Source organism: Protobothrops mucrosquamatus, unplaced genomic scaffold (genome assembly GCF_001527695.2).
Source record: "Protobothrops mucrosquamatus isolate PMUCROS unplaced genomic scaffold, P.Mucros_1.0 scaffold237, whole genome shotgun sequence".
NCBI lineage: Eukaryota > Metazoa > Chordata > Lepidosauria > Squamata > Viperidae > Protobothrops > Protobothrops mucrosquamatus.
In genome coordinates, this window is record NW_015386587.1 from 749,607 (window position 1) to 764,636 (window position 15,030).

Here is a 15,030-nt window from a genome sequence, read left to right on the forward strand (position 1 = left end):
GCTACTGCGATACATTACAAATTCAGATTTCTTTTTGCTGATAAGAGTTAAAGATTTAAGTGGGAGACTAGTATAGCTATTTCTTTTCACCTGCAATCAATCAGACCGTTTGTCTGAAAAACTTTCTGTATATAGTCCCTTGACTCGGCTGACAAAGAGGGGAGGAGAGCTTGTGGCCTGGTGGTTAATACAACTGCCTAGCATGTAGACTGCCCAGGTTCAAATCCCATAAAGGGGTGTGGCTAGCTGATGAGGACAAATGAGTCCGAAATAGCTATACTAGTCTCCCACTTAAATCTTTAACTCTTGTCAGCAAAAAGAAATCTGAATTTGTAATGTATCGCAGTAGCGACTTGAGCCTGCTTAACACCCCTAATTGGGGGGCTGCAAGGCAAAAGAGATTATAAAAAGTAGAACTGCAGTATAGCAGTCAAAATGCCAAAGGTGCAATCAATCAGACCGTTTGTCTGAAAAACATATATGTATGTATGTATGTATGTATGTATGTATGTATGTATGTATGTTGGCCTGTTGCAATGCTTGATACAAAATGGGCAGGTTTTCTAACTAAAAACCTAAACTTTGTAGTACTATGTACAAATGTGCAAATCTGGTATCCATATGGACAAAGCAGAGAAACTAGAATGAAGAAACTGCCTTCAGATCCTTTGCTTACCATACTTCTTGGTAATTATAGCACCAAAACTGGGAAATTTAAAACTGATAGTGTGTGACTGAATTTTTTAAGCAGGTCCAACTAAAAACATATTTTAAGTAGCTAACAAAAGCCTCCCATCTGTATATTGCAATATGCTTTTCAGCTTAGATACAGAATATCAAACAAATCAAACAAAAATAACACTCAGCATTACAATCCCTTTTCATTAAAGAACAGCATTTCATAAAGCTAAATAATACGCTTAAGATCGCAAACTTAAAACACCCAAAATAATGGATTCTGCAAATGGATGTAAACCAGGGGTGTCAAACTCAATTTCATTGAGGGCCGCATCAACATTGCGGTTGCCCTCAGGGGGCCGGGTGAGTGCGGCCAGGGTGGGTGCAGCCTACTGGGTGGGCATGGATGGAGTGGATGTGGCCTACTCGGTGGGCATGGCCAGCTTTACATCATTCGCGTCAAGGGTGCCTGTGGGGGCCTGGGCAGGAATGGGACAGATCTGAGGGTCTCTGGCAGAAGGGGGTGGGACCAGGGCAAGTGCCATTTCTTCATTCCTCACAAAGGGTGACACCTCCCCGGCATGCACCCAGGGGGCGGGGCCGACACAGCAGGGGCTGGTTCCTCGCTGTTTCTAGATGGCCTTGTGGAGCTAAGACTGAATGCGTTTCAGCATAGATGGCCACCGCAAAATTGTACATTGGCTCCCGGCTGGGCCAGGGCCAAGGCAGCGGGGGCCGTTCCCTCACTGTTTCCAGGATGGCTTCGTGGGCCACATGAAACTACTTCGCGGGCCGCATCTGGCCCCCGGACCTTGTGTTTGACATGTCTGATGTAAACAGATCAAATCTTTGCAAAGCTCTGATTCTAATGCATGTTAAAAAACAGGAGCCAGCTAAATAAAGCTGATTCCATAAAACAGTATATAGGTAGTCCATGAGTTACATCCAGTGGTGGTATTCAGCCAGTTCGTACCACTTTGGCAGAACCGATAGCTAATTTTTTGTTGCCTGAGCCCAGAATGGACTTCCGGAAGCGGCATCCACACAGAGAACCGGTTGTTCACATATTTGAACCCCACCACTGGTTACAAGCATTCATTTAGTTCAAAGTTACAACTGCACTGAAAAGAGTGGCTTATGGCCATTTTTCACACTTATGACTGGAATTTCTGCATTTACATTATCTTTTCAAAAACTACTTTAAGTTCTTACTTCTTCTTTCTAAACATTGTAAAGGGTACAATTCCCCAGAACTTTTTTGAATGGAATTGCATAGCAAGATGTGATTCTTGGGGTTTTGAGGGCAATAATGTGGAAGGCCAGTATGTTTAAATGGTATGCATCAGTCATCATGAGTGCCAATAAAGTCCCATATATCCACACGATACCCACCCACTTCTAATTGCAGGTAATCCTCGACATACAACCACAATTGAGCCCAAAATTTCTGCTGCTAAGTGGGGTATTTGTTAAGTGACTTTTGCTCCATTTTATGACCTTTCTTGCCACAATTGTTAAGGGAATCGCTGCAGTTAAGTTAGTAACACGGTTGTTAAGTGAATCTGGCTTCCCCATGACTTTGCTTGTCAGAAGGTGGCAAAAGGTGTGCAGCTGTCATAAATATGAGTCAGTTGCCAAGTGTCTGAATTCTGATGATGTGGATGCTGCAATTGTTATAAGTGTGAAAAACCATCATAAGTCATTTTCTCAGTACCATTGTAACTTTGAATGGTCATTAAATGAAGTGCTGTAAGACGAGGACTACTTTTATAATAGAACTGGAGAGGGGAGGAAAGAAACCAGATGTACAAAGAGCACATAAGCCTCAAGGGTATGATTTTTTTAATAAAAGGACTGTGCAGCAAATACGGTCCAGGCACCAATCTGTCAAATCAGCAATTCACAGTCTCAATATTTGCAGAGCACTTCTATTGTTCCCAGGAGTAAACTGGAAAGGTCTGGACATCTTGAGCTTAAATCTTGCTTAACAACAGACGTTTGGGGCTCAATTGTAGTCGTAAGTTGAGGACCATCTGTAACACATATCCCAACACACACTCCATCACCCTAACTTTTGCCTAGACTGTAGTTCTCCCAGTTGCTATAGCATTGGTTGCAAACACAGAAAGAAGGGAACCAATTCATTCTTACAGTATGTAACAGATGTTTACATATTTTGCTTCAGACCTCAAGTTCTAGAAGGGCTGAAGCTTTTGAAAAGTAAGAGCAATGTGGGGATTGTGACCTCTTCACTAAAGCTCTCTTTGTCTCTCTGCCAGACACCTCCTTTTATGTATATTCCTATTATACTACATAGGTCCCCAAATTCCAATCATGCAGAGCTAATATTGTAGAAAGTTCACCTTTCAATTTCTTTTTAACCTGACTATCAAGCCCTGCTATTTAGAGACACTATTTCAGAATATGACTTTATATATAAACCTCATTCTCTAACTAGACCTCACTAGCAATTTTGTCCAATCCCTTTGGATTCCTTTTATCATTTTCACAAATTGTTTTTCCTTCCACTGTTGTCATTTAGGAAATAAAAATAAAAATTAAACTGAAAGCACCACTACCTGCGGTGCCTAAAGTTATTTATTTAAAGATAATATGCCTGGGCAGCTCAATTGCTTCTAATGGGCTATTATAGCAGAGTTCAGCAGTTCTGTCATTTACATCTTAGTCCAAGCCAATTCTCTTTCTTAAAATAGATTTCATTTCAGTCCAACATTTTTAATAGGCTGATGAGAACTGCATCTACTTCATATAAGGTGTAGAATGAGGTGTGTCCTATAAACCATATTTTTGCTTTGTGAAGCCTGATGTTCAGGATCTGGTTCTACATACACATACCTGTTTCCTTCTTATAAACTCTTCCCTACTTTTATTAATTTATGTCTGAGTCCCCCTATGGGTTCAATTCCAAATATTTTGCAGATTAAGTCCAGCTTTGTACTAATAGCATTTGATTTGTTATTATAGCTGCTTATCCCATAAATGCCTATCTTCTCAATTTTTCTATATTACTTGGACAACAGCTATGCTTGGCTAGAAATGTTACATGTTTTCTGCAATGCTCCACTACAAGCCTATGCAACAAAGCAAAGAATGCTTAAATTATTACACTGCTATTACACTTCTACTGCTGTTTGTCAGTCACAGGCCTATTAGAGGTAGCTCTGTGCTCTAGTTTATTCCAATCCTGTTATCCCAGATGCCAGCTTCTGTTTACTAGGCTTTGTAAAGACTTGGCTTCAGAACCTATCTTACAAACAAGTTGGTTGTTCTACAAAAGTAGATCACTTTATCCCACTTTTCAAATACAATTCAAGATTAAACTGTCCACTGAAAACAATTGAGTATTCTAGAAAGCCAAAGCAAATCCTTTGTACAACAGGTATTAGATGCCAATACAAGTTTCTGTTTGTTCAAAGCAACTGGACATTGACCCTATTCTACATGGCAACTTTTGCCAATGACTACGAAAGGAATAAAAGAGTAGGTAGATCCAGTTTGTTTGCAGAAGGCAAACAACAAACTTTCTCTGGAACTAAAGCTGGGTTAATTTGGTACAATTTTTAGTCTTCAATACAATTCTTGAGATCATTCCTCATGCAAGAAGATTTTATGAGTCTCCATCAGCCTAAAACAAGATAATTTACCTCTTGTCGGAAGAGTGAGGCCTGTTCTTTGCAACCGGGCAGACGCTGAACAAAGCCAGCCACCTGGACAAATGTCAGAAATAAAAGACAAAAATGTTATAAGGATAACCAGCAACTTTACCATTTCATTAACTTGAGCAAAATATTGTAAACATAAAGGGTTTTCTTTTCTTGGTCCAAAGAATTCTGCAGCTTATAAATAAAAAGTGTATTATATTTACTATGAAGTTGGCAGAAATATGTAAAGGTTAGCTACATGGGACACTAGAACCGTGGCAGGTGGGCAGACAGGCCCAAGGCAGAGCCTAGACCAGTGATGGCGAACCTTTTAGAGACCGAGTGCCCAAACTGCAACGCAAAACCCACTTATGCATCGTCGGGTGCCGAGTGGGTGTGGCCCATTGGGTGGGCGTGGCCCATTGGGTGGGCATGGCTGCCGTGGTAACGGCAGACTGGGTGGGACTAAAAAGTTCAATCAATCAATTCCAACTTTGCAAGATCTTTTTTTTCCCCCGTGAGAAGTTGAAATTGACTGATTGATTCAACCTTTTTTTTTTTTTTTGCACACGGCGGAGGCCTAAAGTGAAAAGGTTTTATAAAACCCAGCTGAAGGCCTAGGACTGGGGCAACGGCGCGCGTGCCCACAGAGAGAGCTCTGAGTGCCGCCTCTGGCACCCGTGCCATAGGTTCGCCACCACTGGCCTAGACTATTAGCCAAATACAGAATGTCTGGCTCAGCCTGCATAGCTATTTTTGGCCACACACTTCAGACAGCAGCAATGGAGCTAGTATTATATTGGCCCCAGAAGGCTAAATATGTTATTCCCTACAGGAATCATTCTAATCTAAACCAAATTTTCCTGAGTTATGACAGGCACAACATTCCTACCACAAATATGATGAGACAAACCATTAAATGTAATAAAAAAACCCACCACATTTCTTTGCTTTAAAATCCTTGGTTGTGGAGTCTGAACCTGGTGGTTTTCTTGCAGAAACTAGGTAACATCATCAGTGCTTTTTCTTGGTTATCTATTTCCTTGCTTCTGAGAAATCTATCTATCTATTACAGATTCTTAATTCTACTTGCATTGTTCTTTTCAATTTCCTTCAAAAGATTCTTCTCATTTTTTAACTTATTTAATTTTCTTTTGGTGCTCAAGAATAAGGCACTCAGGAAGAAGGTCTAATCCTAAGAAGTGGGGAAGATCTGCAAGTTACACTGATTTACGCATGATGATAATGGTAGTTCTTAAATATATGACCCATATGAGGCTCCTTATACTGTCAGACGATTTGTTTAGTTCAATATAGTCTCTACTGTCAGTTGAGGCTTAGAGACAGCAGATCTGAGAGCAGGTAAGTCTCTTACGACAACTGCTCCTTCCACAAAGAAATAATCAACTCACAATGTGTTAAGGTGGAGGAGAAAGAGACATAAAATATGAAGTTTGGAACTGCTATTGATATAGCCTGATTTTTTTTTTTTAACGTAATTATTACTGGAGATGTTTTTCAACAAATTAAAAACAGTACCAATTTTGAAATAAGGAAGAATAAAGTAATAAGAAAATGAAAAATTATAGAAAAAGAAAAAAGAAAAGAAAAAGGACCCTTAAGTTCGCTTCTTATAGATTTCAAAACAATTCAATTCCATTGCCAGTATCTCTATTACACAAAAAAAAGTTTCTTGGTCCTTCTAGCAATGTTTCAAATTATGCTAATCGATACCCAACAATATGCCTTTTCTTTTTTTACAAATCTAAGTAGGCTATAGCAGGATTATTCTGAATTTTTACAAAAAGGAACCAGCCTAGTGAAGCTCAGGAGAGGATTTCTACTCCCATATTAATGTTTCCTGCAGAAGGAATTAAACAAGTTTCAAACAATTAAAACTATCACATGGGACACAAAGTATCCTTTCAAGAGTTGGACAAAGCTTTGGAGAAATACGCAAACAAACCTCAAGAGATAGTTCTTGTTTGTGGGAAAAAAGCAAACTATCCCTTATGTTCCCCGTGGGTTGCTAGCACTCCCATTACTACAGAGATTTGTGAAATTTAAAAAAGAATTCCCCTTGCTTTTAATATAGATATAATTCAAGAGGTTTTCTTTCTCTTTTTTTGAGACAGAGGTGGTGAACTCTTTGGCCAAGGCACTTTTGAATCTACATCATTCCAGTCAAATTTTGAGTTCATATGTAACAAAACAAGCTATGTCTATATTATGCTCTGGCCAATATATAACATTGATTCTACTATATTAGAAATCTAAAAAATAAAACTAAAGAAACTAATCTTATTTTGTGATGTAATGGTTACAAACCCAGGGACACTTTTTAGAGAGTGAGCTCCCTTAAAATCAGTGGAAGTTAATTTTGTGTTGCAGGGCTAAAGGCAATATATTAGTGTGGTCTTAGAAAACCTTTTGTATAATAAATGTTCTTCACTGTCAATGATCCATGTTTTCATTTCCTTTAAAGTAGAAGAAAATTTGTATAAAGGTTTACAAATTGATCATTTGCCCAGAGGACAAGAAACAAGCTGAACATTTATCATTGTGAAAATAAGTTGATTAGCTTAGTCCTAATAAATAAGACTGAAGTAACATTGTGATGCATTCGATATCTAAATAAAAGTATGCCCAAAACTGCAGTTTTGTTCTTTACATACATGTAAGATCTATTGAACTCAATGGGACCACTATTCAAATAAACATGAATAGGATGAGTTAAATGTAGAAGGGTTTCAAGATATAAATTGAATGTCACTTGTAAAATAATCTCACATATCTCTGCAAAAGTCTACTTTAAAACTCAGAGCAACCATTCCATATTTGCAACAGGTTTTGTCTATACTCAGAAGAGCCCAGGTACAAAGTAGCTCTGTTAGCAAAGCTGGAAGAGACCACTAGAAACCCTCTCAAAATAAAACAAGCCAACCTCCCCCAGCCTTATGGTCTCTATGTACACAGAGCCAATTACTCTCACTAATCCCTATCAGCAGCAATGTTGATGGTGCCGGTTGGGGATGGCAGGTGCTGCACATCTGTATGACATGAAGTTGGGGGGGGGGCTTGGCCAGCTGGACCCTTGCTCTCACCTCAAGGAGTTTGCATGATGCCTCTAAAAAGTACAACTCAGTGGTCCAAAAGTGAGCCCGAACTTCACCTTTCTTTCCCCAGCACAACAACAAAGAGCTCCAAAATGTTTGGTTTGGTACTGCCCATAATTTAATATCCAACTGAAGTTGGATTTCCATCTACCACCTGGCTATACATAGCTCCCCAACAGAACCATTCAGGACCATGTTTAATCCCTCACTCAACCATTTCTAATCCCCAACAAAATTAAAAACAAATGGACTGTGCATACAGGTAAGGATGCACAGCTAAAGCCAGCTGGAAGGGAAAATACCACAATGTGTGGCCTGGCCCCCAAATAAGCTTTCGCTATAAAATGACACTCTTGGCAGAACAAGCCCGTGTGTCAGCAATCCCTGTTACACTGTAGGGATGGTTTGTGATGCAGCCACGCAAGCATGCGCAGGGCCAATGGCAAGGGAAAGTGAGTCAGCAGCCCAGAGAAGCACAGCAAAAGCTATTGTCAATGGAGGCCCCCAAAGGGGCAGCTGCTTAAAGGGGAGGGTTCACTGCAACACCAGGATCAATATCTACCATACATTCCAGACCCTGGCTGGTTAAAAGTTCTGGCTGGCTTAACCCTCACTCCCAAATTTAACCACAGCTGTAAAGCAGAGCAAGGAACAAAATCCCTGGCTGGGGTGGTGGTGGTTTAGGATGCTTTCCCATGAGAGAGAGAGAAGAAAAGCAGAACTTACCTCTTCCACGCTCCATTTGGCCACATTCTTAGCAGTGAAGCCAGAGACCTCCGGCAGCAGTTTGCAGTGCTGCTCCCAGCAGAGATGGAGACGGTGGGTCGGATTGGCAGACAGGGAAGGCATGAAGACAGACTGGTGGAGGGCCTGCTGCAGAGCAAAGGCAGTGTCTAGTAGGAATGCAGGGATGGGGGGGGAGAGAAAAATAAGGAAAAATAAATCTGTTAGTCCTGGTTCAGATGCACTTTGGAAATCAAGTCACTTTCTTCAAAATATCCTTCTTCCCCCTCCCCCCCCCAAAAGGAAGATCAGAACCCTGTGCTGTTCTGGCAGCTGTTAGAGATGTCCTGATGCTAACACGGGAGGAGTTGCCAGCAATCTATTACCAGAGAGGAGGCGGCTGGGCGACTGCATCTTCAGCTGGAAATTAATGGCACCATTCCAGCTTACGGTCTGTTCCCAGCTGGCTAAGAGCACTCGGCATGCCAGATAATGACAGGCACTGGCCAATTCCCTGGAGACCAGACTCCATGGTCAGGGAGCATGGCCTTTTCTTCCAGATGTTAGCATCACTCCCCATGAGTGAAATGACTGGAGATGTTAAGAAATGGAAAGCAGTTTGATCTTTTCTCCCTCTGCCCCTCCTTGCCCCTTCCCTCTGATGTGACGTATGTGTAATCCTTCGGTTTTTGCTGTCTCATACTGCGGTAAGAATTGGGGGCCTGACTCTATATAGAAAGAAGAGGAAGTGTTGATTAACACAGCATAGCAACACTTCCTTGATTGACAATATTGGCTAATTAGGCTTTCTGCTTCTCCTCCTCCACGGACAGACAAAAAGGAGGTAATATAACTGAATACTGAGAGGTTTTTTTTCCAGATATGCTTATTGGAAACAGCTCTGCTGACATCTAGCGGCAACAGAAAAGGATTGTTGCTTGCCCCTTCCCTATTCTTAGCTTCACTCCTAGTTTTAAAATAATTCAAGAGTTCTGAAAGATTCAAACCTGGCCTGGTTCATAAAATGAGCTGAACCAATATTAAAGAGGTTTTTTTTTGTCAGAACTATCCTCAGGGTAAAAACATGAGACATCTTGGTACAGGAAGCCCTCAAGTTACAATCGGAATGGAGCATCTCCATTATGGTCGTTAAGTTGTGATATAAACAGAGTCAGATGTGATCAACTTGATTGTACGGTAGTCATTAAGGGAACGCTGCAGTCGTAAGTGTGAATGGCAAGGTTTATTAAGCGAATGCAGGGGCTGTTAAGCAAATCAATTCTTTGCTATGGCACAGTTTTGCTGAAATCCGGAACTGTAAAACCATCGTAAAATGTGATCATGTGACTATGGGAAGCTGCAATTTGGCCATTTGCCAAGCGCCCAAAGTGTGATTACAAGGGAGGGGTTATGGGAACTTTGTATCTGGGTCGTATGTCCCAGGTAGATCATAATTTTGAACTATCATTAAGCAAACAGTTGTAAGTTGAGGACTAACTGCACGCTGATTGACAATTTAGGCCTGGATAACTTATCTCAATAGGAAGCACATTTGGGGCGATTTAAAAATCAGGTGAAGAGATTACAATGGGTGATGTGATGGGAAGGATAAAAAAAAGAAAAAAGGGGATGTGGTTCACTCAAGTCCAGAATTGGGAATTTTTTTTGGAAGAGGGATATTTGATTATGCTAGAAGTTGACTGAAGTCCCTAGAAGAATCACTCAGCATTAAGAGCTAGGAATACCCAGCAGCATTTTATTATGGGTCCCACTTTTTTGCTTCCTTACTCCAAACCAAGTTAAAAAAATTCCCAATTCAAGCAGCAACATCTTTGTAGGAAAGACAAAACTCTCTGGGGATTGAATTTGTTTTTACTGATTCTGGCAGAAACACAGCAATTCCTCTCCGGTGGATTTTCAAGATAACAGTGGCCCTTACAGATCAAGAAAGGAAGACGCAGCAATGCAAATTTGAACTAATAGGCAAAATAATGGGGCTCTAGTTATTATGGAACCCCCTTATTCAATATTTAGAATCGATCAGCACAGAAATTCACAGTAGAGTCAATAGGCACTAAGACAGCTTAACTAACCTCTTCCGCCGTCAGCCTCCTGCTTCACTAGCTGGAGCTTTATATAGCTGTGTGAACAGCCAATTCTGAAAAGTCAAATTGGGGTGTTAATGCAAGAAAATATTAATCAAAGTACATTGCAGTTTGTTTGTCAATGCTGCTAACATCAGATGTTTTTGCTTGACAATAGTTGGAGATGCAACCATTTTCTTCTTATGTTTTACTCTTAAGAGTTAGAGTTAGATGATGCTGGGGGAGGAATGTGCATGAGAGTTTAGTTAGACATAACAATACTGGACCTAGTGTGTGAACCAAGGTTATTGAAATAAGAGATGATAAGAATTGGCCGGGCTGGAGAACTGGAGGGAAAGCCTGCATTTCAAACTAATTGGAGAATGTGATTTATGACAGTTAATTGGAGGAGGGAATTGTGCTTTGATACTATGTGCTCAGGGGAGGGGAATTCAGTTTTTGGCTTCGATTATGTTAGTGTTGATGCTATGCTTCTCTAATAAAGATTCCTTAAGGTAAACAATGCCTCGAAGTTCTATGAAGAGTTTCATCTGTCGGAACCATGACATTGTTAAAAAAAAGTGAGTTTTTAGCCAGGGTGTACAGGTAGTGCTCCACTTACAACTGTTCATTTAGTGACTGTTCAAAGTTATGACACTGAAAAAAGTGACTTATGACCGGTTTTCACATTGTATGTCCATTGCAGCATCCTCATGATCACATGATCCAAATTTGGACACTTGGCAATGGGCATGTATTTATGACGCTTGCAGGGTCCTAGAAAGTCCCAGTTTTGCAACCTTCTGACCAGCAAAATCAATGGGGAAGCAGATTCATTTAACAACCATGTTATTAACATAACCACTGCAGTGGTTCATTTAAAAACTGTGGCAAGAAAGTTTGTAAAACGGGGCAAATTCACTTAACAACTGTCTTGATTAACAATGGAAATTTTGTACTCAATTGTGGTCGTAAGTCAAGAACTACCGATATAACCTTTAAAACAGGGGTCCCCAACCCCCGGTCCATGGACTGGTACCGGGCTGCGGCATGCCAGCAATTGGGCCGCATAAACAAGCAAAGCCCCATTCACAGGATGTAGGCAGCACACAAAACCACGCACCCTCCGGTCCACAGAAAAACCTCTCTCCACAAAACCAGTCCCTGGTGCCCAAAAGGTTGGGGACCTCTGCATTAAAATATTTCTTGAAGATGACACTTCAAAGAGTAACAGGAATATTGTGGCCTGCAGCTGCATTAAGGCTTATTTTAACCAGCATCTGATCAAAACAAGTACACAAAGGTATGGTCATTTTCACAGGCTTCAAGATTGATGGAAGCAACTTGAATTTATTTCAAGATTGTTTGCATATAAACCCATTGAAAGCGTTTGAGCCCACTGAATGCATTTGTCTCATTGAATGAATGACTCCATGCATTTGTAAATAAAGTCCTCTTCCTAACTGCAGCCCATCTATTTCCAAACTTTCTTCAAACTTAACTCCTTGATAGTTAGACTGGTTGAAACATTTTGCTTACCTTTTTGCTTTGATTTTAGTAATAGTAGATGTTTCCCCTTCAGCCCAGTCTTTCTCTTGGCTGGTCTCAGACTGCTCAGAAAAACTATGAACGCTGCTTCTCCCTGACCTCTCTCCTTCTTGCGTAGATGACTTTCTGATAAGAAAAATATGCATTCTATATACACACATCCATATCTGTCACTTCCAACCCATCTATCTATCTACTGTGTTTCCCCGAAAATAAACGCACCTGGAAAATAAGCCCTAGTATGATTTTTCAGGACGCTCATAATATAAGCGCCACCCCAAAAATAAGCCCCAGTTAAGATCTTCAGCCAGACAGGTGCATTCAGTACTGTATTTCCCTGAATATAAGCCCTAACCAGAATATAAGCCCAATGTGTTTTTTGGAGCAAAAATTAATATAAGACCGGGTCATATTTTTGGGAAAACACAGTAGAGAACAGGACCCAGGAGAGTTTCATGCAAATGGCAAGATTGATAAGGTTTGACTCAGATGTCAGTCTCATCTCATCAAGTTCTTTGAGGCAATCTTGTATTTGGGAAATAACTGGAATAAACAATGGTTCTTAACCTTTTCTTCACCATAGACCCCTTTTAAATGTGGCCACGGACCATGGTCATGGACCCCCAAGTCTTAACTCAAGACTTAAATCATAACATTTCTTCAAGGCTTTGCGGACCCTATGTGACAACATTGCGCGCCCCCCCCCCCAGTGATCTGCAGACCACAGGTTGAGAACCATTGCTTTGCCCCACTTCAGTTTCCCCAGCTAGACTTGTATTGTACTTCCTATCATATGTCAGAGAAGCACAGAGAAGAACAGTGCCACAAAAAAAAAAAATCCAGCTCAAAGGTATACAAAGTTTTGCCAAACTTTACAAATGAAATTTACAGACATGAGAGAATAAAAGCCAGCAAAATGGCGAAAATCTTTTGCAGTAATCAGACCAAATAAAAGCTTAATAAACAAGGCCAACATTAAAACAGGTCTTAGGATGCAATCTACAGCTTCACCTGGACTGTGGAGAATCTTCTTGCAAATCTGTAAGTTGCACAGAAATGTCAGGTTTCTTGGGTTTGGGAGCACTGCTACCAGGCGATGGTTTTTCTCCACCAAGGCGATCCTGTAACAAGCCCTCTCGGGTGCGGCTGGTTTCAGAATAAGGGCAGCCAATTAACCTACATCAAAAGCAAAACAACGTTTTCATAGCAAAAACATGTTGCTGATTTTTTTCTTTTTCTTTTTTACAGAACGCTACATTAAATAGACAAGCTAGTATAACACATCAACCCTGAAAGAGCAAAATAATAGTAGGATTGGTAGGAAAAGGGAGCTTTGGAAGGAAATCGAATTTACTAAATAAGAAGTTCTACAGAGAGAAGGATGTTTTCAGACCTAGTGAGAAGAAAACAAAACAAGTGCTGTTTAGGAACTCTGAGAATCTGGCTGAACTGGGAACAATATTAAATAAAAGCAAAACCTTGCATGGAATAGAGCAGAGGTCACCAGCCTTTTTGGTTTGGCGGCCCAGAAAGGGAGGCAGGCACCATCATGCGCGCGCACATATACACACACCAAGAGCGCGTGCGCAAATGGGGCTGTGCAAATGGCGCAAATGGGGCAGTGCTAGAGCTGGTGGGACGCTCAGGAGTGAAGTGGTGCTAGCGCCAGCGGGATGCTCGAGGCGGTACTAGCCCAAGTGTGGGGGGTAAGTGCACACACACACATGTGCGTGCACTGGCCATCCCTTTACGTGGTCCAGTGGCCAAGAGGCCATGGCCTGGTAGTGGGCCGCGGCCCACAGGTTGGGGACCCCTGGAATAGAGCATCAAATGGTCTAGCTAGAGGCAGCATGCATGAAGAGTGAAGAAAAGAATGATTTAACAAGCGACTTTGAAAAAGTTTAGAAGACAGGAGCAGGAGAATAAAACAGTAAATTCTGGTTTTCTCTTCTTCATAGCCATCAGCAAGTTTTCCATGCTGAACATAAAAGGATCCAAGTTCCTCAAGGCTGATCTCTTATCATTTATAGTCATCCATGACACTAGATTTCTGCTGGACCTTTTTTAAAAATTGCTACACAAACTTTGGTGTGTTTTCTCTCTCTGTGTGTACACACAAACACACACCACAGACAATACATACTCAACCAAGATCTGGAATATATATTCCACCTCTAGTATTCCAATGCATATTACTATCATCAGAGAAGAATTTGTGACACACAACTTCTTCTCTAAAGCAAGGAACAATTCTCTATTATTTGGCTAGATGGGAAATAACTATGAGAAGACCACTTTGCAACTTTAGATTTTTAGAGCTAGTAAATAATCACGTGAATCACTCTAACAGGTAGAGATTTTGATACTGCTTTTCTATCATGCTAAAAGTATTTGCCTGGTGGTCGAGGGAAGCCAAATACAAAGCACAAGAGGGAGCTACAACACAACACTTTAGAACTAAGATCCGCATATGTATTTACAGTTGACTGAAGCTGTGCTGTTTTAAATACAGGAGATAACACTCCTCTGGAAACCTTTCAGGAATACATACGTGTAATGAGTTCCGTATCTGGGTCCCCTGACATGACCCAATCCCTGACAACCAGGAGTAGGGCATACTTGTCCTGCTGGCATTGCTGCATTGACAATCCCTAGAAAAACAAATTCAGGAATATAAATATTATATAACTGACCTTGTTTCGGTCTTTTTTAAAAACAAAAAAATTACAAGATCCAGAAGGGGTAAGAAAAGGGTATTTCTCCTCTTACCTGGTGGAAGTTGCAAGGCATGTCCAGTTTTGACACACCAACCAATGGGATGAATATCTGGACTGTCAGCATCAACCCAAAAATCAAAGGCATGATCCCAACCATCAAAGTGTATCTTAATAAATCAGATTAAAAAGGGATAATAACATTTACTTAAATAGGTAGTACAATGTACAATCATTTTTTATTGACAGTTTGAAGTTACAACGGCACTGAAAAAAGTAATTTATGACCGTTTTTCACACTTATGACCGTTGCAGCATCCCCATAGTCATGTGAACAAAATTCAGACCGTTGCAGCATCCCCATTCAGTCATGTGAACAAAATTCATATTTATGACAGTTGCAGTGTCCCGGGGTCATGTAAACACCTTTCACGACCTTCTGATAAGCAAATCAATGGGGAAGCCAGGTTCACTTAACAACTGTGGCAAGAAAGGCCATAAAATG

At 40.8% G+C, this 15,030-nt stretch overlaps 1 protein-coding gene across 1 annotated transcript in view; it reads right to left on the minus strand.

Moving 5' to 3' along the window:
- The window catches only part of LOC107286029 (lethal(3)malignant brain tumor-like protein 4), a 43,045-nt gene that overhangs the window by 9,385 nt on the left and 18,630 nt on the right, over positions 1–15,030 (minus strand). Inside the window, exons 12-18 of the mRNA XM_015814324.1 lie at positions 14,581–14,695; positions 14,363–14,462; positions 12,823–12,987; positions 11,803–11,937; positions 10,273–10,337; positions 8,183–8,349; positions 4,344–4,406 (exon numbers count right to left, since the gene is read on the minus strand). Coding sequence (XP_015669810.1) covers positions 4,344–4,406; positions 8,183–8,349; positions 10,273–10,337; positions 11,803–11,937; positions 12,823–12,987; positions 14,363–14,462; positions 14,581–14,695 — 810 coding nt within the window. The remainder of the gene's footprint in view (positions 1–4,343; positions 4,407–8,182; positions 8,350–10,272; positions 10,338–11,802; positions 11,938–12,822; positions 12,988–14,362; positions 14,463–14,580; positions 14,696–15,030) is intronic.